This window comes from Coregonus lavaretus (assembly GCF_964263955.1).
Source record: "Coregonus lavaretus genome assembly, chromosome: 22".
Taxonomy (NCBI): Eukaryota; Metazoa; Chordata; class Actinopteri; order Salmoniformes; family Salmonidae; genus Coregonus; species Coregonus lavaretus.
This window is the reverse complement of record NC_140009.1, coordinates 22,645,265-22,672,602: the sequence shown is the minus strand read 5'-3', so window position 1 is coordinate 22,672,602 and position 27,338 is coordinate 22,645,265. Positions and strand designations below refer to the sequence as shown.

Genomic DNA, 27,338 nt, shown 5'->3' with positions numbered 1-27,338 from the left:
GTCCTCATGCTTGCTATTGTTTTGAACTCAGATAGCCAACGTTACGGTTGCAACTGGAAATCGGAGTTGCATAGGTGTGACCATTTGGTAAGGTAATTCCTAATTCCCGTATTTACTGCATCTACAAACTGAGTTGGAAAGCCTTTTTGAAAAATTATTATTTTACCAATGAACAGCGTGTTCATTTAATGAATGAGTATGTTCACGAGCAGGCTATTTGACAGGCACAAGCGAATTCACATTTTAAGCTAACGTTAGCTAGCATTAGCCAACTGGTACATTTTGCTTGTCAACTATACTGAACAAAAATACAAATGCAACAATTTCAAAGATTTTGCTGAGTTACAGTTCATATAAGGAAATCAGTCAATTGAAATAAATAAATTAGGTCTAATCTATGGATTTCACATGACTGTGCAGGGGCGCAGCCATGGGTGTGTCTGGAAGGGCATAGGCCCAGTCAATCAGATTTAGTTTGTATTTGTAATTATTATGGACCCCATTCGCTGCTGCCAAGGCAGCAACTACTCCTCCTGGGGTCACGCAAAATTAAGGCAGTTATATACAATTTTAAAAACATTACAATACATTCACAGATTTCACAACACACTGTGTGCCCTTAGGCCCCTACTCCACCACTACCACATATCTACAATACAAAATCCATGTGTACATGTGTATAGTGCCTATGTTATTGTGTGTATATGCATGTGTCTGTGCCTATGTTTGTGTTGCTTCACAGTCCCCGCTGTTCCATAAGGTGTATTTTTCTCTCTTTTTACAAAAAAAAATCTAATTTTACTGCTTGCATCAGTTACTTGATGTGGAATAGAGTTCCATGTAGTCATGGCTCTATGTAGTACTGTGCGCCTCCCATAGTCTGTTCTGGACTTGGGGACTGTGAAGAGACCTTGTGACATGTCTTGTGGGGTATGTATGGGTGTCCGAGCTGTGCGCCAGTAGTGCAAACAGACAGCTCGGTGCATTCAACATGTCATTACCTCTCATAAATACAAGTAGTGATGAAGTCAATCTCTCCTCCACTTTGAGCCAGGAGAGGTTGACATGCATATTATTGATGTTAGCGCTCTGTGTGCATCCAAGGGCCAGCCGTGATGCCCTGTTCTGAGCCAATTGCAATTTTCCTAAGTCCCTTTTTGTGGCACCTGACCACACGACTGAACAGTAGTCCAGGTGCGACAAAACTAGGGCCTGTAGAACCTGCCTTGTTGATAGTGCTGTTAACAAGGTAGAGTAGCGCTTTATTATGGACAGACTTCGCTTAAATTGGAAATATGGCAAATAGGAGTGGCAATATCGTCCGCTATTATCCTCAGTAATTTTCCATCCAAGTTGTCAGACCCCAGTGGCTTGTCATTGTTGATAGACAACAATACTTTTTTCACCTCTTCCACACTCACTTTACGGAATTCAAAATTACAATGCGTGTCTTTCGTAATTTGGTCAGATATACTTGGATGTGTAGTGTCAGTGTTTGTTGCTGGCATGTCATGCCTAAATTTGCTAATCTTGCCAATGAAAATATAATTAAAGTAGTTGGCAATATCAGTCGGTTTTGTGATGAATGAGCCATCTGATTCAATGAATGATGGAGCTGAGTTTGCTTTTTCCCCCCAACATTTCATTTAAGGTGCTCCAAAGCTTTTTACTATCATTCTTTGTCATTTATCTTTGTTTCATAGTGTAGTTTCTTCTTTTTATTCAGTTTAGTCACATGATTTCTGAATTTACAATACGTTTGCCAATCGGTTGTGCAGCCAGACTTATTTGCCATTCCTTTTACCTCATCCCTCTCAACCATACCATTTTTCAGTTTCTCATCAATCCACGGGGATTTAACAGTTTTTACAGTCATTTTCTTAATGGGTGCATACTTATTAGTAACTGGAATAAGCAATTTCATAAATGTGTCAAGTGCAGCATCTGTTTGCTCCTCATTACACACTGTGGACCAACAAATATTATTTACATCAACAACAAAGGAATCACTACAAAACGTATTGTATGACCTCTTATACACTATATTTGGCCCAGCCTTTGGAACTTTGGTTTTCCTAGATATGGCTACTATATTGTGATCACTACATCCGATGGATTTGGATACTGCTTTAAAGCACATTTCTGCAGCATTAGTAAAGATGTGATCAATACATGTTGATGATTTCAGTCCTGTGCTGTTTGTAACTACCCTGGTAGGTTGAATGATAACCTGAACCAGGTTGCAGGCACTGGTTACAGTTTGAAGCCATATTACTTCAACAGTATTTAACACGAGATCCTCTCTTAGCATTACAGGAATGTGGTTTTAAATATAAACAGCAACACCTCCACCATTGGCATTTCTGTCTTTTCTGTAAATGTTATAACCTTGTATTGCTACCACTGTATCATCAAATATATTATCTAGGCCCTAAGTGAGTTTCAGAGATAGTCAGAATATGAATGTAATCTGTTACTAGCAAATTGGTGATTTCATGAACGTTGTTTCTTTAGCTACATATGTTAACGTGGGCTATTTTGAGCACTTTTCTTCTGGGATGCTTACTTGTTTTCATTGCTTTACTGGGAAGCTTAGCAGAAATGGATATGCTCATGTTATTTATGTTAGTGCAGGGTGAGCTGCACACAGTGGACTTCCTACTAGGGCACACGCCTCAGTGCTAACTGTATAACTCTGGTTCATAGGCACATTATTACTGCATGCAATAGCTGTAGGATCAGCAGAGGCATTCAGGGTAGTTAGAGGGACATAAATTAGGTTACTTACATTGTGTCTACCAACGCCCCTGGTGTAATGTACATTTGCTGAAGCATTATGTCAACTCAGCGTCACAATGGTAGGGATTAACTGAGCTGGGTTTGGGTCATTGATAAGTCATTGTCTCAACTCAGCCTTATAATGCTGTGAAATGATCCAGGAACCCAAATGATTTGGGTGGATCATTTACTGCCAAATTCTCTAAAATGATGTTGGAGGCAGTTTATGGTAGAAAAATTAACATTCAATTCTGTGGTAACAGCTTTGGTGGACATTCCTGCAGTCAGCATGCCAATTGCACGCTCCCTCAACTTGAGGAAACTGTAGCATGGTATTGTGTGACAAAACTGCACATTTTAGAGTGTCCTTTTATTGTCCCCCAGCACAAGGTGCACCCGTGTAATGATCATGCTATTTAATCAGCTTCTTGATATGCCACACCTGTCAGGTGGATAGATTATCTTGGCAAAGGAGAAATGCTCACTAATGTAAACAAATTTGTGCACAACATTTGAGAGAAATAAGCTTTTTGTGAGTATGGACATTTCTGGGATCTTTCATTTCAGCTCATGAAACATGGGACCAACACTTTACATGTTGCATTTATATTTCTGTTCAGTATAGTTAGTTAGCTAGCTAGCTAAAACTTTCGAGTTCAAAAGTGTTTAAAATGTCACATGAGGATGCTAGAGGCAGCAACAATAGCAATATTTCAAGTATTTCAGCTTTAGGTATTAATATATGCCCTGGCATGTAAACTGACTTGTAGCTATGTTTTTATTAGTGGTTTCTACAGAAATTAAGATAGAAACTAATTTATCTACACTGATCTTTGCACTGTGATGATACTCACCACTCATGGCTTTTAATTGCCATGTCTTGTGGATCTGACTCTTGGTTTGCACTGTTAGAAGCTTGTGCCCGGCAGTATTGCCTGTAATATCTAGTGTATCATTTAGAAAACCAATAAAGACTGCATATGGGTTGAGTAACTTTGATGCCTCGATGATGATTTAAAAATGGCATAATGCTAGATGACTGTCAACTACATTCATTCCTTGTTTTTTAGCTGTGTTGCAGAGACCACCATTTCTACAGGCATGCTGAACACACCGTTGGATAGACACACAGACTGACGATGGATTGACCGGCCCTCTTCAGCAGTCCCCTCCCCCTCCTCTCTGTGTTTGTGCCTGCTGGATCCTGGTCAGTGGATCCTCGGGCGCCGTGCGTCATGTCGTCCAACTGTCGGGCTGGAAGACATTCCCTGTGGCGGTTTCTTTCGCCGTTCCAAAGCAGGCAGGAGCGTGTGGTGCTGGCACGCAGCGAGAGCATGCCGGGGGAACACGTGCTGAAGATCACCATCACAGAGACCACAATAATCGAGGCTGATTCAGGGGTGTGGAACTCCAAGTCGCTGGTCTACCTGGGCCTGTGGTACTTCTTCAGCTTCTGCACACTGTTCCTCAACAAGTACATCCTATCACTGCTAGAGGGGGAGCCCAGCATGCTGGGTAAGGAACAGGCATCCGCATGCACACACACACACACACACACACACACACACACACACACACACACTCAATTTCAAATTGTCAATACTCCAATCAATAGATGGTTTGACTCATAGTTGGTTGATTCTATTCAGGGTACTAAGGGCATCAGAGGTAGAGGACTCAATTCCTACATGTTGTTGTACCATGGTTTATTGGTTTGAATTGATTTGTAGGTGCTGTTCAAATGGTCTCCACCACCATCATAGGCTTTCTGAAGATGTATGTGCCTTGCTGCCTATACCAGCACAAGTCCAGGACTGAGTACCCCCCCAACTTCCTCATGATCATGCTGTTTGTGGGGCTCATGAGGTGGGTCTGCACTCTTATGACTCTACTTTCAGCTGCATTGTTGAAGTTATTTGGTTGGTTTGTTTATTTTTGTTAAGTTGGACTAATACATGACTAGCCTTTATTTCCGTAATGGCTAACGTTAATTGATCAATGTTTATTTGAGTGTTGTTTCCATGGGAGAGGTATCAGTGCTACCAAAATGGTTGTTGAACTTAAATGACCGCTAAACAGGTATATTTTTAGGGAAGTGAGATGCTGCACCTCAATATCAGCACCTCTATCATTACAGGTAAGGTCAATGACGTGACGTGCATATTTTGGTGTCCGAATGAAATATTTTCCAAAATCAACAACCAGTTTATACATATTTTGTGTTATGTAACTATACCCTTTCTCTTTTATTGAGTCCTAAAAGAGTTAATGGTTAAATGTGAAAAACACGGTCACTTTCGTAAAAAAAAAAGTCAGAAGACAAATGTAATCTAAATAAATGTTAAAACATCTCAAATCAAAACAAAACCGTCAAATGATTATTCTTGCATAATTTTTTTAAGGGTCTATTACACTAAACGTCTGGGTAAGACAGTTTAGGCAAAAAGGTTTTAAATACTTTAAATACTTTTGTCCGGAAAAATAGCCTTCATGATTATCATTCTGTGCGACCGACATATAAAGTCATCATTTTGGATCAAATCACATGATGGTACTCGTGACAGGATGTGACATCATTAAGATGCCTGTGCGATACCCTTTGGTTAAGAATAAAGTTTAGCAAGTCTCTCGTAAATCTTTGATAAGTTTACATTTCCACTCCCTATCAGGTTTTACCCAAAAAATCTGATCATTTGGTGCATCCGCTAAAAACCAATTAAAATGTTGAATTATCTGAAAAGCGTATATTTTATTTTGATACTCAAGATACATACTTGATGTCAAAGTCAAATGTTCACATGGGTGCATAAGCAGTTGCCTCTAAAACATGTTTGTGAGAAAAGTAATACGGTGTAACCAAAATGATCATTCGGAGTCACCAGAAATTCTGGTTACACCATATGACTAAACGGTTGTACTGAATGATGTCAATATGTTTTGTCTTTGTATTAAGTTATCTATTCATCTATATATATATATTTTGTACACACAAATACATAATATATGTAAAAACACAAGTTTTTGTAGGATATGGGTGTTTTTATGTCAGTTTTTGTTGTTTTATAGTAATGTACATCAAGCAGCTAATACTGAAAATAACTTTACGTAAATACAGTGGGGGGAAAAAGTATTTTGTCAGCCACCAATTGTGCAAGTTCTCCCACTTAAAAAGATGAGAGAGGCCTGTAACTTTCATCATAGGTACACGTCAACTATGACAGACAAATTGAGAATTTTTTTCTCCAGAAAATCACATTGTAGGATTTTTAATGAATTTATTTGCAAATTATGGTGGAAAATAAGTATTTGGTCACCTACAAACAAGCAAGATTTCTGGCTCTCACAGACCTGTAACTTCTTCTTTAAGAGGCTCCTCTGTCCTCCACTCGTTACCTGTATTAATGGCACCTGTTTGAACTTGTTATCAGTATAAAAGACACCTGTCCACAACCTCAAACAGTCACACTCCAAACTCCACTATGGCCAAGACCAAAGAGCTGTCAAAGGACACAAGAAACAAAATTGTAGACCTGCACCAGGCTGGGAAGACTGAATCTGCAATAGGTAAGCAGCTTGGTTTGAAGAAATCAACTGTGGGAGCAATTATTAGGAAATGGAAGACATACAAGACCACTGATAATCTCCCTCGATCTGGGGCTCCACGCAAGATCTCACCCCGTGGGGTCAAAATTATCACAAGAACGGTGAGCAAAAATCCCAGAACCACACGGGGGGACCTAGTGAATGACCTGCAGAGAGCTGGGACCAAAGTAACAAAGCCTACCATCAGTAACACACTACGCCGCCAGGGACTCAAATCCTGCAGTGCCAGATGTGTCCCCCTGCTTAAGTCAGTACATGTCCAGGCCCGTCTGAAGTTTGCTAGAGTGCATTTGGATGATCCAGAAGAGGATTGGGAGAATGTCATATGGTCAGATGAAACCAAAATATAACTTTTTGGTAAAAACTCAACTCGTTGTGTTTGGAGGACAAAGAATGCTGAGTTGCATCCAAAGAACACCATACCTACTGTGAAGCATGGGGGTGGAAACATCATGCTTTGGGGCTGTTTTTCTGCAAAGGGACCAGGACGACTGATCCGTGTAAAGGAAAGAATGAATGGGGCCATGTATCGTGAGATTTTGAGTGAAAACCTCCTTCCATCAGCAAGGGCATTGAAGATGAAACGTGGCTGGGTCTTTCAGCATGACAATGATCCCAAACACACCGCCCGGGCAACGAAGGAGTGGCTTCGTAAGAAGCATTTCAAGGTCGGTCCTGGAGTGGCCTAGCCAGTCTCCAGATCTCAACCCCATAGAAAATCTTTGGAGGGAGTAGAAAGTCCGTGTTGCCCAGCGACAGCCCCAAAACATCACTGCTCTAGAGGAGATCTGCATGGAGGAATGGGCCAAAATAACAGCAACAGTGTGTGAAAACCTTGTGAAGACTTACAGAAAACGTTTGACCTGTGTCATTGCCAACAAAGGGTATATAACAAAGTATTGAGAAACTTGTTTGTTATTGACCAAATACTTATTTTCCACCATAATTTGCAAATAAATTCATTAAAAATCCTACAATGTGATTTTCTGGAATTTTTTTTCTCATTTTGTCTGTCATAGTTGACGTGTACCTATGATTAAAATTACAGGCCTCTCTCATCTTTTTAAGTGGGAGAACTTGCACAATTGGTGGCTGACTAAATACTTTTTTCCCCCACTGTAACTACTATCCTATCTGTCTATCTATATTAATTGAGGGTCAATTTTCAGATTCCTTTATCAAGCAAATGCCTTTATCATCAGGACACAAATTACTGTTGGCTCAGTTGCAAATTGGCTACAGAAATCCAGGCGTTCCACTTTGGGGGGAGTAGACAGCAGGCTACGATCCATACACATCAGAGGGAAGCCAGTCCTACGCCACCATATCTGACTCCCTTAGACATGAGAGACAGTATGGGCTCACCTGGAGCCTGTCCTGAGAGATGTCAAGAACAAGAATGCACAAATCATGACACTCCACATGATGAGCGATAGTCCTGTCACCCAATACAGAAACAAGAAGAACATGTACCTATTCAGCACTCTGCCATATATTTACGGATTCAAACAAATCACCTGGAACCTTTCTGAAAAGTCCATGGGAAGGTGGCACCAGATGGCGTGGGTGGGGCTGTGAAACATTGTGCAGACAAACACATTCAACGGGGGGAGGATGTGCAGACTCCCAAGGAGCTCTTCGAACTACTTGAGAAGAGTGGTTCGAGCATCAAGTTCTTTTGGATTACAGATGTCACTAAGCACGATGAAGCTGTGCCAAACAACCTTGCTGGAGTCAAAGGAACCATGAAATTGCACCAGGTCACATCCACAGTGGCACAGAAAATAATACAGCGTCAGCAGACCAAGAATACCATCAGGAGAACACCATCACTGAGGAACAGCAAGATGAAGCTGCAGCTGTGACCAAGTCAACACTTGCTGAAAGTCTAGGCAGTTTTGTCATTGTCAGCTACGAAGACCACCCCTTTGTAGGCCAGGTGCTGAAGGTGATTGGGGAGTTTACAAACAGTTTGACAGTCTGGAAAATTGAAACAAACTTTGTGTAGCAGAGGTTCAGGTTCAGAGTGGGTGTAGTGTGGGATTGTTTTCTGGTCTGAATGCCACTGACCTGTTCCGTTCTGTAGGTTCACCAGTGTGGTGATGGGACTGGTGAGCCTGAAGAATGTGGCTGTCTCCTTTGCCGAGACTGTGAAGAGCTCTGCGCCCATCTTCACTGTCATCATGTCAAGGCTGATCCTAGGGGAATACACAGGTAAAGCACGTACACACAGTGAAGAGCCTGGCTGAGTTCCAATCCAGAAAACCCTTCACTATGCCCTTATATGCACAGTTCATTATGTTCTTAGGATTCTGTCAGGGTTTCATTCCGTAAACATTCCTGTCTCTAGTATCAAATCAAATTGTATTTGTCACATGCTTCATAAAAAAATAGGTGTAGACTACCAGTGAAATGCTTACTTACGGGCCCTTCCCAACAATGCAGAGAAAGAAATTGAAAAAGACAATAACACAAGGAATAAATACACAATGAGTAACAGTAATTCAGCAAATTGGATGTAGTCTATCACAGTGCATTCTGTTTTGTCACCAAAGACCCATATACTACCCACCACTGTGACCTGTACGCTCTTGTTGGCTGGTCCTCACTACATATTTGTCGCCAAACCCACTGGCTCCAGGTCATCTATAAATCACTGCTAGGCAAATCCCTGCCTTATCTTAGCTCATTGGTCACCATAGCAACACCCACCCGTAGTATGCACTCCAGTAGGTATATCTCACTGGTCATCCCCAAAGCCAACACCTCCTTTGGCCGCCATTCCTTCCAGTTCTCTGCTGCCAATGACTGGAACGAACTGCAAAAATCTCTGAAGCTGGAGACTCTTATCTCCCTCACTAACTTTAAGCATCAGTTGTCAGAGCACCTTACCGATCACTGCACCTGTACACAGCCCATCTGAAATTAGCCCATCCAACTACCTCATCCCCATATTGTTATTTATTTTGCTCATTTGCACCCCAGTATCTCTATTTGCACATCATCTCTTTCACATCTATCATTCCAGTGTTAATACTAATTGTAATTATTTTGCACTATGGCCTATTTATTGCCTTACCTCCATAACTTGCTACATTTGCACACACTGTATATATATTTTCTGTTGTATTTTTGACTTTGTTTTGTTTACCCCATATGTAACTCTGTATTGTTGTTTTTTATCGCACTACTTTGCTTTATCTTGGCCAGGTCGCAGTTGTAAATGAGAACTTGTTCTCAACTGGCTTACCTGGTTAAATAAATAAATTAAATAAAAATAACTTGGCTATATACACGAGGTACCAGTACCGAGTTGATGTGCAGGGGTACGAGGTAATTGAGGTAGATACAGTGCATTCAAAGTATTCAGACCCCTTGACTTTTTCCACATTATGTTAAGTTACAGCCTTATTGTAACATTGATTAAATAAATAAAAAATCCTCATCAATCTACACACAATACCCCATAATGACAAAGCAAAAACAGGTTTTTAGAAAACAGATACCTTATTTACATAGCAAAGGGTCTGAATACCTATGAGACTCTAAATTGAGCTCAAGTGCATCTTGTTTCCATGTATCATCCTTGAGATGTTTCTACTACTTGATTGGAGTCCACCTGTGGTAAATTCAATTGATTGGACATGATTTGGAAAGACACGCACCTGTCTATATAAGGTCCCAGAGTTGACAGTGCATGTCAGAGCAAAAACCAAGCCATGAGGTCAAAGGAATTGTCCGTAGAGCTCCGGGCCAGGATTGTGTCGAGGCACAGATCTGGGGAAGGGTACCAAAAATAATTCTGCAGCATTGAAGGTCCCCAACATCACAGTGGCCTCCATCATTCTTAAATGGAAGAAGTTTGGAACCACCAAGACTATTCCTAGAGCTGGCCGCCCGGCCAAACTGAGCAATCGGGGGAGAAGAGCCTTGGTCAGGGAGGTGACCAAGAACCCGATGGTCACTCTGACAGAGCTCCAGAGTTCCTCTGTGGAGATGGGAGAACCTAGAAGGCAGCACTCCACCAATCAGGCCTTTATGGTAGAGTGGCCAGATGGAAGCCACTCCTCAGTAAAAGGCACATGACAGCCCGCTTGGAGTTTGCCAAAAGGCATCTAAAGACTCTTAGACCACGAGAAACAAGATTCTCTGGTCTGATGAAACCAAGATTGAACTCTTTGCACTTCTGAAGGAGACCTGGCACCATCCCTACGGTGAAACATGGTGGTGGCAGCATCATGCTGTGGGGATGTTTTTCAGCAGCAGGGACTGGGAGACTAGTCAGGATCGAGGGAAAGATGAACGGAGCAAAGTACAGAGAGATCCTTGATGAAAACCTGCTCCAGAGCGCTCAGTACCTCAGACTGGGGCAAAGGTTCACCTTCCAACAGGACAATGACCATAAGCACACAACTCAGAAGTGGCTTCGGGACAAGTCTCTGAATGTCCTTGAGTGGCCCAGCCAGAGCCCAGACTTGAACCCGATCGAACATCTCTGGAGAGACCTGAAAATAGCTGTGCAGCTACGCTCCCCATCCAACCTGACAGAGCTTGAGAGGATCTGCAGAGAAGAATGGGAGAAACTCCCCAAATACAGGTGTGCAAAGCTTGTAGCGTCATACCCAAGAAGACTCGAGGCTGTAATCGCTGCCAAAGGTGCTTCAACAAAGTACTGAGTAAAGGGTCTGAATACTTATGTAAATGTAATATTTCCATTTTTTATTTTAATACATTTGTAAATATTTCTAAAAACCTGTTTTTGCTTTGTCATTGTGGGGTATTGTGTGTAGATTGATGACGAAAAAATACTATTTAATACATTTTAGAATAAGGTTGTAACGTGGAAAAAATGTGGAAAAAGTCAAGGAGTGTGAGTACTTTCTGAATGTACGTACAGGTAGGGATAAAGTGACTAGGCAACAGAATAATCAGCAACAGTGTATGTAATGAGTCAAAGGAGTTAGTGCAAAGGGGGGTCAGTGCAGATAGTCCGGGTAGCTATTTGGTTAACTATTTAGCAGTCTTATGGCTGGGGGGTAGAAGCTTTTCATCATCCTGTTGGTTCAAGACTTGGTGCGTCGGTACTACTTGCCGTGCGGTAGCAGAGAACAGTCTATGACTTGGGTGGCTGGAGTCTTTGACAATTTTTAGGGCATTCCTCTGACACCACCTGGTATAGAGATCCTGGATGGCAGGGAGCTAGGCCCCAGTGATGTACTGCAATTGGATGCCAAACAGTTGCCATACCGAGCGGTGATGCAGCCAGTCAAGATCCTCTCAATGGTGCAGCTGTATAACTTTTTGAGGGTCTGAGAGCCCATGCCAAATCTTTTCAGCCTTCTGATGAAGAAGAGGCGTTGTCGTGCCTTCTTCACGACTGTGTTATGGACCATGTTAATTCCTTAGTGATGTGGACACAGAGGAACTTGTGCCCATTACAGCCCTGTCAATATGGATGGGGCGTGCTCGGCCCTGTAGTTTACTGTGGTCCACGATGAGCTCCTTTGTCTTGCTGACGTTGAGGGAAGGAGGTTGTTGTCCAGGCACCAAACTGCCATGTCACTGACCACCTCGTCGTCATCGGTGATCAGGGCTACCATCGTCGTGTCGTCCACAAACTTAATGATGGTGTTGGTCGTGCGCCGCCACGCAAATGTGGGTGAACAGGGAGTACAAGAGGGGACTAAGAACGCACCCATGAGGGGCCACCATGTTGAGGGTCAGCGTAGCGGATGTGTTGTTGCCTACCCTCACCACCTGGGGGAGGTATTCAGCCCCAGGGTCCTGAGCTTATTGATGAGCTTGGAGGGCACTATGGCATTGAACACTGAGCTATAGTTAATGAACAACATTCTCACATAGGTGTTCCTCTTATCTAGGTGGGAGAGGGCAGTGTGGAGTGCAATAGAGATCATCTGTGGATCTGTTGGGGCGGTATGCGAATTGGAGTGGGTCCAGGGTGTCTGGGATGATGGTGTTGATGTGAGCCATGACCAACTATAGTCGATGATCATTTAGTCATTTAGACAGGTTAGCTTGGCGTTCTTGGGCACAGGGACTATGGTGGTCTGCTTGAAACATGTAGGTATTACAGACAGGGCCAGGGAGAGGTTGAAAATGTCAGTGAAGACCCTTGCCAGCTGATCAGTGATTGCTCTGTGTATGCGTCCTGGTAATCCATCTGGCCCCGCGGGCTTGAAAATGTTAACCTGTTTAAAGGTCTTGCATCGGCTACGAAGAGCGAGATCACACAGTCGTCCGGAACAGCTCTCGTGCATGACTCAGTGCCTCGAAGCGAGCATAGAAGGCATTTAGCTCGTCTGGTAGGCTCGCATCACCGGACTGCTCGTGGCTGGGTTTCCCTTTGTATTCCTTGATAGTTTGCCAGCCCTGCCACATCCGACGAGCGTCAGAGCCAGCTTTGTAGGATTCGATCTTAGTCCTGTACTGATGCTTTGCCTGTTTGATGGCTCGTCGGAGGTCATAGCGGGATCTCTTATAATTGTCCAGATTAGTGTCCCACTCCTTGAAAGCGGCAGCTCTAGCCTTTAGCTCAGTGTGGATGTTGCCTGTAATCTATGGCTTCTGATTGGGATATGTACGCACGGTTAATGTGGGGACGACGTCGTCTATGCACTTATTAATGAAGTATGACTATGTCCTTAAGTGTTGTTCAGATAGCCAACGTGTGTGTGTGTGTGTGTGTGTGTGTGTGTGTGTGTACTTACACTACTGTAGGGATGTGGGTGAACCTGTCCCTGTTTCCTGTCATGGCTGGTCTGGCCCTCTGCACTGCAACAGAGATCAGTTTCAACATGCTGGGCTTCTCCGCAGCCCTCTCGACCAACATCATGGACTGGTAGACACACACACACACACACACACACACACACACACTAACAAAATAGTACCCGAGTTCATGACTTTTCTCACATTTCACAGCTTTGTCTTTTCAGGACAATGTAACACCACATGTTTTCATTGTTCTTTTCATATTCCCTCTCAGTTTACAGAATGTTTTTTCAAAGAAGCTACTAAGTGGAGACACCTACAAATTCAGGTAAGTTGTTTTTAGTTCTTCCATATTTTAGTAAATGAATGTAGGCCTATTATGCCCGGTTTTATATCCTGTACTAGATTATAATTCCTGTTAATTGTATCATAGGAATACAAAAAGCACAATACATCAGTGTATTAACAGATGTATAAAGAATGTGAGGAGAGGAATTTGATGTTGAACTGTTGACTGTAGATTATAGTATGTGAAATCTGTTCTGAATAAAATACTTGTTCCTGTGTCCTGTTTAGCCCTGCAGATCTACAGTTCTACACCAGTGCAGCTGCAGTCATTATGCTCATACCTGCCTGGGTCTTCCTCATGGTCAGTCACATATACAGAACAGTGCCGTCAGAAAGTATTTACATCCCTTGACTTTTGCCACATTTTGTTGTTACAGCCTGAATTTATTAAATTGAGATTTTGTGTCACTGGCCTACCTCATCAAAAAATATGCCAAAGAAATTAACTTTATGTAATTGCTGCCAAAGGTGATTCTAACATGTATTGACTCAGGGGTGTGAATACTTCTGTAAATAAGATATTTCATTTTCAATAAATCTGCTACAATTTCTAAAAACATGTTTTCACTTTGTCATTATGGGGTACTGTGTGTAGATGGGTGAGGAAAAACATATATTTAATCAATTTTGATTTCAGGCTGTAACACAATAAAATGTGGAATAAGTCAAGGGGTCTGAATACTTTCTGAACCCACTGTACTACTGTACTATTGAGTATATTACATTTTTACATGGCCTAATACAGAAGCTTGTCTGTTCTACGAAATATATTCCCAAATGTATTCTCAAATATTTTATTTTCTCTGTTACGCTGTGTGCAGTGAACTGATATGCATGATTGTTGCTGACACTCCGATGTTCAGAAGAATAATTAGTCTATAATGCGCACCACCGCTCAACTCAAATGGTGGTGTGTAGCTGCCGGCAAAGCAATTCAAAGCCTATACTTCATCACTCAGGATGCAACTTTCCAGTGCAACTATTTTTCCCATGTAGCCTGTTGTTATTAAAACTAAATCAGATAACCCCATAGTAGAATAGTTGACCTATTTACCTAGTCGGCTTGTGTGTTCTATGCAAGATAAATACTCCTCAAGGCGCATTCAAGTGGCGAGAGCCATACTGAGGGAAGCATGTATTTTGACAAGCAGTCAATGCACGACAATTCTTAATGCAATTGTGGGAAAACACTTTTGAAGGCAGTTTTGGCCTTTTGTTAAATCAAGAGGGGGATCCCAGTTTTCCATTGCTACTACGTTTATTTCTCTGCTACTTCAATAGCACACGTGGCATCGTTTTAAAAATGCAGTTACAATCAGTTTCAAGCAAGTTAGGTGTAGCTGCGCAACATAGCTCTTAATTGACCCTCTACAGTTCTACTAAGCTATATGGAATTGTTTTACCTAGGATCATTTAGCTATTTGATTTAGAATTTTAAGACCCCTTGAAGTATAAAAATATATATATATATATATATATTTTTTTGGCCTTACTGCTATTAGCCCATACAAACGCTTTGAATAACAGATTCACTACATGGAACAACAGATATCTAAAGAAAGTTTGTTCTGAAGTGTCTGTCCTATATCTGAGAGATACAGTGGGGAGAACAAGTATTTGATACACTGCCGATTTTGCAGGTTTTCCTACTTACAAAGCGTGTAGAGGTCTGTAATTTTTATCCAGAAAATCACATTGTATGATTTTTAAGTAATTAATTTGCATTTTATTGCATGACATAAGTATTTGATACATCAAAAAAGCAGAACTTAATATTTGGTACAGAAACCTTTGTTTGCAATTACAGAGATCATATGTTTCCTGTAGGTCTTGACCAGGTTTGCAAACACAGCAGCAGGGATTTTGGCCCACTCCTCCATACAGACCTTCTCCAGATCCTTCAGGTTTCGGGGCTGTCTCTGGGCAATACGGACTTTCAGCTCCCTCCAAATATTTTCTATTGGGTTCAGGTCTGGAGACTGGCTAGGCCACTCTAGGACCTTGAGATGCTTCTTATGGAGCCACTCCTTAGTTGCCCTGGCTGTGTGTTTCGGGTCATTGTCATGCTGGAAGACCCAGCCACGACCCATCTTCAATGCTCTTACTGAGGGAAGGAGGTTGTTGGCCAAGATCTCGCAATACATGGCCCCATCCATCCTCCCCTCAATATGGTGCAGTCGTCCTGTCCCCTTTGCAGAAAAGCATCCCCAAAGAATGATGTTTCCACCTCCATGCTTCACGGTTGGGATGGTGTTCTTGGGGTTGTACTCATCCTTCTTCTTCCTCCAAACACGGTGAGTGGAGTTTAGACCAAAAAGCTCTATTTTTGTCTCATCAGACCACATGACCTTCTCCCATTCCTTCTCTGGATCATCCAGATGGTCATTGGCAAACTTCAGACGGGCCTGGACATGCGCTGGCTTGAGCAGGGGGACCTTGCGTGCACTGCAGGATTTTAATCCATGACGGCGTAGTGTGTTACTAATGGTTTTCTTTGAGACTGTGGTCCCAGCTCTCTTCAGGTCATTGACCAGGTCCTGCCGTGTAGTTCTGGGCTGATCCCTCACCTTCCTCATGATCATTGATACCCCACGAGGTGAGATCTTGCATGGAGCCCCAGACCGAGGGTGATTGACCGTCATCTTGAACTTCTTCCATTTTCTAATAATTGCGCCAACAGTTGTTGCCTTTTCACCAAGCTGCTTGCCTATTGTCCTGTAGCCCATCCCAGCCTTGTGCAGGTCTACAATTTTATCCCTGATGTCCTTAAACAGCTCTATGGTCTTGGCCATTGTGGAGAGGTTGGAGTCTGTTTGATTGAGTGTGTGGACAGGTGTCTTTTATACAGGTAACGAGTTCAAACAGGTGCAGTTAATACAGGTAATGAGTGGAGAACAGGAGGGCTTCTTAAAGAAAAACTAACAGGTCTGTGAGAGCCGGAATTCTTACTTGTTTGTAGGTGATCAAATACTTATGTCATGCAATAAAATGCAAATTAATTACTTAAAAATCATACAATGTGATTTTCTGGATTTTTGTTTTAGATTCCGTTTCTCACAGTTGAAGTGTACCTATGATAAAAATGACAGACCTCTATATGCTTTGTAAGTAGGAAAACCTGCAAAATCGGCATTGTATCAAATACTTTTTCTCCCCACTGTATAAGAAAGATCAGGATACATTTAGATTTTTTTCATGTATTTAACCCCTTATTTTTGGAACTAAATTGGTCTTATACACTGCTCAAAAAAATAAAGGGAACACTAAAATAACACATCCTAGATCTGAATGAATGAAATAATCTTATTAAATACTTTTTTCTTTACATAGTTGAATGTGCTGACAACAAAATCACACAAAAATTATCAATGGAAATCAAATTTATCAACCCATGGAGGTCTGGATTTGGAGTCACCCTCAAAATTAAAGTGGAAAACCACACTACAGGCTGATCCAACTTTGATGTAATGTCCTTAAAACAAGTCAAAATGAGGCTCAGTAGTGTGTGTGGCCTCCACGTGCCTGTATGACCTCCCTACAACGCCTGGGCATGCTCCTGATGAGGTGGCGGATGGTCTCCTGAGGGATCTCCTCCCAGACCTGGACTAAAGCATCCGCCAACTCCTGGACAGTCTGTGGTGCAACGTGGCGTTGGTGGATGGAGCGAGACATGATGTCCCAGATGTGCTCAATTGGATTCAGGTCTGGGGAACGGGCGGGCCAGTCCATAGCATCAATGCCTTCCTCTTGCAGGAACTGCTGACACACTCCAGCCACATGAGGTCTAGCATTGTCTTGCATTAGGAGGAACCCAGGGCCAACCGCACCAGCATATGGTCTCACAAGGGGTCTGAGGATCTCATCTCGGTACCTAATGGCAGTCAGGCTACCTCTGGCGAGCACATGGAGGGCTGTGCGGCCCCCCAAAGAAATGCCACCCCACACCATGACTGACCCACCGCCAAACCGGTCATGCTGGAGGATGTTTCAGGCAGCAGAACGTTCTCCACGGCGTCTCCAGACTCTGTCACGTCTGTCACATGTGCTCAGTGTGAACCTGCTTTCATCTGTGAAGAGCACAGGGCGCCAGTGGCGAATTTGCCAATCTTGGTGTTCTCTGGCAAATGCCAAACGTCCTGCACGGTGTTGGGCTGTAAGCACAACCCCCACCTGTGGACGTCGGGCCCTCATACCACCCTCATGGAGTCTGTTTCTGACCGTTTGAGCAGACACATGCACATTTGTGGCCTGCTGGAGGTCATTTTGCAGGGCTCTGGCAGTGCTCCTCCTGCTCCTCCTTGCACAAAGGCAGAGGTAGCAGTCCTGCTGCTGGGTTGTTGCCCTCCTACGGCCTCCTCCACGTCTCCTGATGTACTGGCCTGTCTCCTGGTAGCGCCTCCATGCTCTGGACACTACGCTGACAGACACAGCAAACCTTCTTGCCACAGCTCGCATTGATGTGCCATCCTGGATGAGCTGCACTACCTGAGCCACTTGTGTGGGTTGTAGACTCCGTCTCATGCTACCACTAGAGTGAAAGCACTGCCAGCATTCAAAAGTGACCTAAACATCAGCCAGGAAGCATAGGAACTGAGAAGTGGTCTGTGGTCACCACCTGCAAAACCAGTCCTTTATTGGGGGTGTCTTGCTAATTGCCTATAATTTCCACCTGTTGTCTATTCCATTTGCACAACAGCATGTGAAATTTATTGTCAATCAGTGTTGCTTCCTAAGTGGACAGTTTGATTTCACAGAAGTGTGATTGACTTGGAGTTACATTGTGTTGTTTAAGTGTTCCTTTTATTTTTTTGAGCAGTGTATATATACTTCAAATTTATTTTTTTTACTTGGACCTTCAGATGAGTCTTGTGAGGCCTGTGAACATCCTAGAGCAAAACAAATGACATGTACGTGTTTGTGAGAGTCTCACCATCATAGTAGTGTGTAGCCCAAACTGTTCGGACAGAAGTTGGCAGATCGGCTGTACCAACTTTAGACAAGTCCCGTGGGGCTTGTGGGGGTTGCAGAGCAAAAGGTGATAATTAGTGATGGGGAAAACATTTTCTGCAACAGACATATAGTGAGCAATATGTTTGGAACATCAAATCGCAATAAAATTGCAGTATCGAACCGCAATACATATAGAATCGTGAGAATTGCAATACATACAGTGCCTTGCAAAAGTATTCAGACCCCTTGGATTTCTTCACATTTTATTGTGTTACAAAGTTGAATTAAAATGGTTTGTCATTTTTTTGTCAACAATATACACAATACTCTGTCAAAGTGGAAGAACATTTTGATTAAAAAAAGTGTATTAAAAAAAGTATAACTAAAATATAGTCGTTGCATAAGTATTCAGCCCCTTTGTTTAGGCAAGCCTAAATTAGTTCAGGAGTAAAAAGTTACATGGACTCACTCTTAGAGGTTGACATGATTTTTAAATGACTAACCCTTCCACAATACATTTCAAGCATAGATTAAACTACAAAGACCAGGGAGCTTTTCGAAAACCTCAAAGAAGGACAGTGATTGGTAGATGGGTAAGAATAACAAATCAGACAATTTAATATACAAATTATACAGAATAAAAATAATCCAAAACATGCATCTTGTATGCAATATGGTAATACTGCAACAACAACAAAATAACAAAGGAATAAACTTTTTGGTCTAAATGCAAAGCCCTATGTTTGAGGCAAATCCAACACATTGATGAGTAACTGCCTCCTTATTTTCAAGCATGGTGGTGGCTACATCATGGTATGGGTATGCTTGACATTGGTAAATACTGGGAATTTTTCAGGATAAAAAGAAACAGGATAGGGCTAAGCACAATCCTAGAGCAAAATCTAGTTCAGTCTGCTTTACACCAGACACTGGGAGAATAATTCACCTTTCAGCAGGACAATATCCTACAACACAAGTCCAAATCTACACTGGAGTTGCTTACCAAGAAGACGGTGACTGTTCCTAAGTGGCCAAGTTAGTTTTTACTAAAATCTGCTTGAAATACTTAAATTGATGTCTAGCCATGATCCCCATTATCTTGACACAGCTTGTAGAATTTTTTAAATAATAATAGGCAAATATTGCACAATCCAGGTGCGCAAAACTCTTAAGCAATTCTGTAGAGTTCGTGCATATGTTATGACAACGTTTTGTGACTTTTTTGTTTGTTTTGGACTTCGGTGAGGGTTCGGTTGTTCGGGTACACAAAATATTGGAGGCAAGACGAAGTTCGGAGCCTAAGTTTAACCCCCTTCGTCGGTGATTGGTCGACAGTAGGGATTCTTCAATAAAGTATTTGTCATTCAACGAGAGACGACTCGTTTTCATGCAAATCTTTTCATAGAAAAATTAGTTAGATGTAAAATTGTGCGACTAAGATGTCTTCGGCAAAAACGACACATTTATTGAGTTATCTTAGATTAATTCTGACTATTTTGAGGAAGTGTATACTGGCTATGGCATCTCAAAATGGACAAACAGTACTATTGCTGCTTATTTTCTAGTTTTTCAAGCGAAGGTCTTTTAAGGGAGTATGCGAGCACACTCGTTCGGCTGACCCCTTTACACTTACCTGAGAAGACTCACAGCTCTAATTGCTGCCAAAGGTGTTTCTAACATGTTTGGACTCAGGGAGCTGAATACTTACAGTTGAAGTCGGAAATTTACATAGACTTAGGTTGCAGTCATTAAAACTCGTTTTTCAACCACTCCACAAATTTCTTGTTAACAAACTATAGTTTTGGCAAGTCAGTTAGGACATCTACTTTGTGCATGACACAAGTCATTTTTCTGACTATTGTTTACAGACAGATTATTTCACTTATAATTCACTGTATCACAATTCCAGTGGGTCAGAACTTTACATACACTAAGTTGACTGTGCCTTTAAACAGCTTGGAAAATTCCAGAAAATGATGTCATGGCTTTAGAAGCTTCTGATAGGCTAATTGACATCATTTGAGTCAATTGGAGGTGTACCTGTGGATGTATTTCAATGCCTACCTTCAAACTCGGTGCCTCTTTGCTTGACATCATGGGAAAATCAAAAGAAATCAGCCAAGACCTCAGAAAATAAATTGTAGACCTCCACAAGTCTGGTTCATTCTTGGGAGCAATTTCCAAACGCCTGAAGGTACCACGTTCATCTGTACAAACAATAGTACGCAAGTATAAACACCATGGGACCACGCAGCCGTCATACCGCTCAGGAAGGAGACGCATTCTGTCTCCTAGAGATGAATGTACTTTGGTGCGAAAAGTGCAAATCAATCCCAGAACATCAGCAAAGGACCTTGTGAAGATGCTGGAGGAAACAGGTACATAATTATCTATATCCACAGTAAAACGAGTCCTATATCGACATAACCTGAAAGGCCGCTCAGCAAGGAAGAAGCCACTGCTCCAAAACCTCCAACTGCACATGGGGACAAAGATGGTACTTTTTGGAGAAATGTCCTCTGGTCTGATGAAACAAAAATAGAACTGTTTGGCCATAATGACTATCGTTATGTTTGGAGGAAAAAGGGGAGACTTGCAAGCCGAAGAACACCATCCCATCCGTGAAGGACGGGGGTGGCAGCATCATGCTGTGGGGGTGCTTTGCTGCAGGAGGGACTGGTGCACTTCACAAAATAGATGGCATCATGAGGAAGGAAAAGTATGTGGATATATTGAAGCAACATCTCAAGACATCAGTCAGGAAGTTAAAGCTTGGTCGCAAATGGGTCTTCCAAATGGACAATGACCCCAAGCATACTTCCAAAGTTGTGCCAAAATGGCTTAAGGACAACAAAGTCAAGGTATTGGAGTGGCCATCACAAAGCCCTGACCTCAATCCTATAGAAAATGTGTGGGCAGAACTGAAAAAGCGTGTGCGAGCAAGGAGGCCTACAAACCTGACTCAGTTACACCAGCTCTGTCAGGAGGAATGGGCTAAAATTCACCCAATTTATTGTGGGAAGCTTGTGGAAGGCAACCTGAAACGTTTGACCCAAGTTAAACAATTTTAAAGGCATTGCTACCAAATACTAATTGAGTGTATGTAAACTTCTGACCCACTGGGAATGTGATGAAATAAATAAAAGCTGAAATAAATCATTCTCTCTACTATTATTCTGACATTTCACATTCTTAAATTAAAGTGGTGATCCTAACTGACCTAAGACAGTGAATTTTTACTAGGATTAATTGTCAGAATTGTAAAAAAATGAGTTGAAATGTATTTGGCTAAGGTGTATGTAAACTTCCGACTTCAACTGTATGCGATTTACTATTTTAAAAATGTTAGAATTGTTCTTCTACTTTGACATTAGAGTATTTTGTGTAGATTGACAAAAAAATGACAATTAAATCCATTTTGATCCCACTTTGTAACACAATAAAATGTGAAGAAATCCAAGGGGTCTGAATACTTTTGCAAGGCACTGTATCTAGGGCCCTATATATTCTGCATTGCGTTTGAAAGAGATTAGAGTTGGGGCGAAATATAGGAGAGTGGACACTTAGGCTACTTAACTTGAGTTACATTTTGCATCACTGTTAGGAGCTGAACAATTTGCAAGCAGAGTAAAATACATGTGTTATCAATATTTATTTCCAGTCAATGTCATAGTCTAAACTTTAGGAAGTTAAAGACAACTGCACCGTGCTTCTCCGCCCATATAGACTTGTCTACAGGCTATTTATTACTTAAGAGTCGATTGATGCACCAGTGCATCTATCGAAGTAACATAATTTTAAAAAATGGCATCGAAATCCATCAGCATGGGCTGCGTCTCAATCCACCGCATCCGCCTATGTCGGACTTCCGCATCTGCAGTGGAAGGTGGCCGAGCTACAGCGGTGTTTGTCAGACCATCTTTCTGTAGCTTCCAAACCGCTTGGGCTACAAACTAATATGACTCCACTGTAGAAAGATGACTCTCACAAACACGATGGTGTTCTCTGTTTTGCTCTATGACCTCCACAAGTGTGTAACGGGACCCGTCTGAAGGTAACCCATGCAAATGAATGGAAGTATGGAGATAGTTTTGTGCCAACAAAAATAAGGGGTTAAATATGTATAAAAAAAAAAATCATATTTCCTAAGCTTTCTTATATTTCTTAGATAAAGGACAGACACCTTATGATTTATTTTTTGAATGTGTTATTCAATGAATGCGTTTCTATGGGCTATAGTAGGCCAAATTCAATATTTTATTTAAATTAAAATGTAAATTTACCTAAAGGGCTCCTAAAATTCTAAATCAAATAGCTAATTGATCTATGGTATGACCATCTTAAAACAATTCCCTATGTTAGCTTAGTACCCCCCCTCCCCCGAACGGCTTAGAGTTAATTGAGAACACACATATAGGCGCACATGATCCCACATGCCCAACAAAAGAGAAGAAATGTAGGCTACTGAACGTAAATCAGCAAGAAGTAGCCTATTAGAGTTTGTGAATATTGCTTTTAATACAATAGATAACGAATAGCCTACAAAACAAAGACAAACGTTTTTGAAATAATCTTGCATACATTTGATAAATGTGGGACAATTTGCAGGCAGACGTGCTATCAATATTTATTTCCAGTCAATGTCGGAGCCTAAACTATAGCCTATTATGTTTAGGAAGTTAATGTCCATGAAAAAATGACTGTGCAGGGCCCACAATGCAGCTCTCTACCCTGGAGTATATTGTGTAGCCTAGTGTGTACCGGTCTCGATTTGTTTTGAATATACACTGAACAAAAATATAAAAGCAACATGCAACAATTCAAGGATTTTACTGAGTTACAGTTCATATCAGTAAATCAGTATAGAGTTGATCAGGCTGTTGATTGTGACCTGTGGAATGTTGTCCCACTCCTCTTCAATGGCTGTGCGAAGTTGCTGGATATTGGCGGGAACTGGAACACGAAGTCGTACACGTCGATCCAGAGCATCCCAAACATGCTCAATGGGTGACATGTCTGGTGAGTATGCAGGCCATGGAAGAACTGGGACATTTTCAGCTTCCAGGAATTGTGTACAGATCCTTGCAACATGGGGCCGTGCAGTATCATGCTGAAACATGAGGTGATGGCGGAGGATGAATGGCGCGATAATGGGCCTCAGGATCTCGCCACGGTATCTCTGTGCATTCAAATTGAAATTGTGTTCGTTGTCCGTAGCTTATGCCTGCCCGTACCGGGTGGCTGGTCTCAGACAATCCCGCAGGTGAAGAAACCAGATTTTGAGGTCCTGGGCTGGCGTGGTTACACGTGGTCTGCAGTTGTGAGGCCGATTTAACGTACTGCCAAATTCTCTAAAACGACATTGGCCCATTGAACATTGGACGCTGAACATTCAATTCTCTGGTAACAGCTCTGGTGGACATTCCTGCAGTCAGCATGCCAATTGCACACTCCCTCAAAACTTGAGACATCTGTGGCATTGTGTTGTGACAAAACTGGCCTTTTCTTGTCCCCAGCAAGGTGCACCTGTGTAATGATCATGCCGTTTAATCAGCTTCTTGATATGCCACACCTGTCAGATGGATGGATTATCTTGGCAAAGGAGAAATGCTAATTAACAGGGATGTAAATGAATTTGTGCACAACATTTGAGAGAAATACAGTGGGGAGAACAAGTATTTGATACACTGCCGATTTTGCAGGTTTTCCTACTTACAAAGCATGTAGAGGTCTGTAATTGTTTATCATAGGTACACTTCAACTGTGAGAGACTGAATCTAAAACAAAAATACAGAAAATCACATTGTATGGTTTTTAAGTAATTAATTTGCATTTTATTGCTTGACATAAGTATTTGATACATCAGAAAAGCAGAAGTTAATATTTGGTACAGAAACCTTTGTTTGCAATTACAGAGATCATACGTTTCCTGTAGGTCTTGACCAGGTTTGCACACACTGCAGCAGGGATTTTGGCCCACTCCTCCATACAGACCTTCTCCAGATCCTTCAGGTTTCGGGGCTGTCGCTGGGCAATACAGACTTTCAGCTCCCTCCAAATATTTTCTATTGGGTTCAGGTCTGGAGACTGGCTAGGCCACTCCAGGACCTTGAGATGCTTCTTACGGAGCCACTCCTTAGTTGCCCTGGCTGTGTGTTTCGGGTCGTTGTCATGCTGGAAGACCCAGCCACGACCCATCTTCAATGCTCTTACTGAGGGAAGGAGGTTGTTGGCCAAGATCTCGCGATACATGGCCCCATCCATCCTCCCCTCAATACGGTGCAGTCATCCTGTCCCCTTTGCAGAAAAGCATCCCCAAAGAATGATGTTTCCACTTCCATGCTTCACGGTTGGGATGGTGTTCTTGGGGTTGTACTCACCCTTCTTCTTCCTCCAAACACGGCGAGTGGAGTTTAGACCAAATAGCTCTATTTTTGTCTCATCAGACCACATGACCTTCTCCCATTCCTCCTCTGGATCATCCAGATGGTCATTGGCAAACTTCAGACGGGCCTGGACATGCACTGGCTTGAGCAGGGGGGACCTTGCGTGCGCTGCAGGATTTTAATCCATGACGGCGTAGTGTGTTACTAATGGTTTTCTTTGAGACTGTGGTCCCAGCTCTCTTCAGGTCATTGACCAGGTCCTGCCGTGTAGTTCTGGGCTGATCCCTCACCTTCCTCATGATCATTGATGCCCCACGAGGTGAGATCTTGCATGGAGCCCCAGACCGAGGGTGATTGACCGTCATCTTGAACTTCTTCCATTTTCTAATAATTGCGCCAACAGTTGTTGCCTTCTCACCAAGCTGCTTGCCTATTGTCCTGTAGCCCATCCCAGCCTTGTGCAGGTATACAATTGTATCCCTGATGTCCTTACACAGCTCTCTGGTCTTGGCCATTGTGGAGAGGTTGGAGTCTGTTTGATTGAGTGTGTGGACAGGTGTCTTTTATACAGGTAACGAGTTCAAACAGGTGCAGTTAATACAGGTAATGAGTGGAGAACAGGAGGGCTTCTTAAAGAAGAAGTTACAGGTCTGTGAGAGCCAGAAATCTTGCTTGTTTGTAGGTGACCAAATACTTATTTTCCACCATAATTTGCAAATAAATTCATTAAAAATCCTACAATGTGATTTTCTGGAAAAAAAATTCTCAATTTGTCTGTCATAGTTGACGTGTACCTATGATGAAAATTACAGGCCTCTCTCATCTTTTTAAGTGGGAGAACTTGCACAATTGGTGGCTGACTAAATACTTTTTTCCCCCACTGTATGTATTGAACATTTCTGTGATCTTTTATTTCAGCTTATGAAACATGGGACCAACACTTTACATGTTGTGTTTATATTTTTGTTCAGCATAGTACTGTGTTGTGCAGCCAAGGCTACTGATGGCAGATACAAATGATAAAATACTATTGCCATCATAATGATAGCCAAAATACTGGTATTATGTTGAAAAATTGTTGCTTTAAAAACAAGCAGTGAAATTAATGTTTGCGTTTTAAGTTGGAATGAACGTGGAAAGTTAGTGACTTGACCTGATATTTGGTTTGGGTGAGTGCCACAGTAACAGTTTGAAGGTGTTCTCCCATGCTCCTTTGTGTTTCCAGGACATTCCAGTGATTGGGAAGAGTGGGCGTTCGTTCAGCTGGAGTCCAGACATCGTTCTGCTGCTGCTGTTTGATGGGGTCCTGTTCCACCTGCAGAGTGTCACCGCCTACGCCCTCATGGGACGCATCTCTCCCGTCACCTTTAGGTAGGTGTCTGACACACACAGGCAGGGGGTATCTCATTGCAGTTAGCCATCATTCCCTTCAGTTCTTTTACCTCAGTGCAGATGAAGGAAAGTAGATAAGGATAGAGAGCCACGTGAAACTATTGAGATGCCCCCCCACCCAGTCACTTTCAGGTAGCACTATTACACTTTCAGGTAGCACTATTATCCTTGACAGTCATCGCATTTAGACAGGCAGGCTGCCTGCAGCAGCGTCTAACATCCTCCCCCTCCCCCTCCCCTTGCCTCCACAGTGTAGCCAGCACAGTGAAGCACGCCCTGTCTGTCTGGCTGAGCATCATCTTGTTCAGTAACCACATCACGGTGCTCAGCGCCGCCGGCACGGCCCTGGTGTTTGTGGGCGTGCTGCTGTACAACAAGGCCAAGCAGTTTCAGAGAGACACCTTACAGGCCCTGGCCCACGCCCAGGCTCAGGACCAACACTACAAACCACTACTGCAGGACCACAAGCTCAAAGCATCGGACCGATAGACTCCCCAGGAGACCAATGGGGAGAGACCAAAAAGGTATCTTATCTCTAACTTTGATCATGTAGAACCTGATACGCAGACGATTTGACTAGACCACGTTTTGACTCGCGCCAGCAGTACGACGAATGAGGGAAGTCAACGGTCATCATAGCACGGTGGAAGGATCTGTCACTCAAGTGAGGTTTCGTTCAGTCGGAATGGTCAATTTGAGAGACTGGTTTCTCTTGAGGTTTCATTCGGCCTCACCTTGATGCACTCTGATACCTATGTGAACTTGCCTTAGTGTGTGGTCTGAACGCAGACCAGTGTTTGACTATGGACAGGTGCAGCTGTGATTTCTAAATTGAACGGAGGGCCACACAGCTTTATTTTTTGCTGATATGTTTGTCAAAATCTATTTTTGGGCCAGAAACATTCCAGTTATTTGAAAATATATAGGTCTGTTATAGTTTGACATATTTTCTACCTAGTTTTAGACATTCAAGTGTGGCCTGGAGTGTTTTTTTTAACCCAAAACAATAATTCCCCCTCCCCAAAAAACAACTAATTTGTTACTTTTTTTACCTCCCGTGGGTCGGATTGAATGGGCTCGTGGGCCGGATCTGGCAAGGCCGTAGTTTGCCCACACCTGGGGCCTCATTTATCAAAGGTGCATGCGCAC

The 27,338-nt window shown here is 42.5% G+C and overlaps 1 protein-coding gene across 1 annotated transcript; it reads left to right on the top strand.

Moving 5' to 3' along the window:
- On the top strand, positions 1 to 27,338 carry LOC311149417 (solute carrier family 35 member E2A-like). The gene is made up of 9 exons (XM_084186606.1): positions 1 to 87; positions 3,849 to 4,293; positions 4,509 to 4,644; positions 8,468 to 8,595; positions 13,120 to 13,240; positions 13,388 to 13,441; positions 13,690 to 13,762; positions 26,023 to 26,168; positions 26,441 to 27,338. The coding sequence occupies exons 2-9, from the start codon at positions 4,014 to 4,016 to the stop codon at positions 26,676 to 26,678; spliced, it is 1,176 nt and encodes a 391-aa protein (XP_084042732.1). The 5' UTR covers positions 1 to 87; positions 3,849 to 4,013; the 3' UTR covers positions 26,679 to 27,338.

Coding starts and splice junctions, on each gene's coding strand:
- LOC311149417 (XM_084186606.1), top strand. CDS start 4,014: ATGTCGTCCAACTGTCGGGCTGGAAGACATTCCCTGTGGCGGTTTCTT. Junction 13,241..13,387: donor TCGACCAACATCATGGACTG/GTAGACACACAC, acceptor ATTCCCTCTCAG/TTTACAGAATGTTTTTTCAA. Junction 26,169..26,440: donor ATCTCTCCCGTCACCTTTAG/GTAGGTGTCTGA, acceptor TTGCCTCCACAG/TGTAGCCAGCACAGTGAAGC.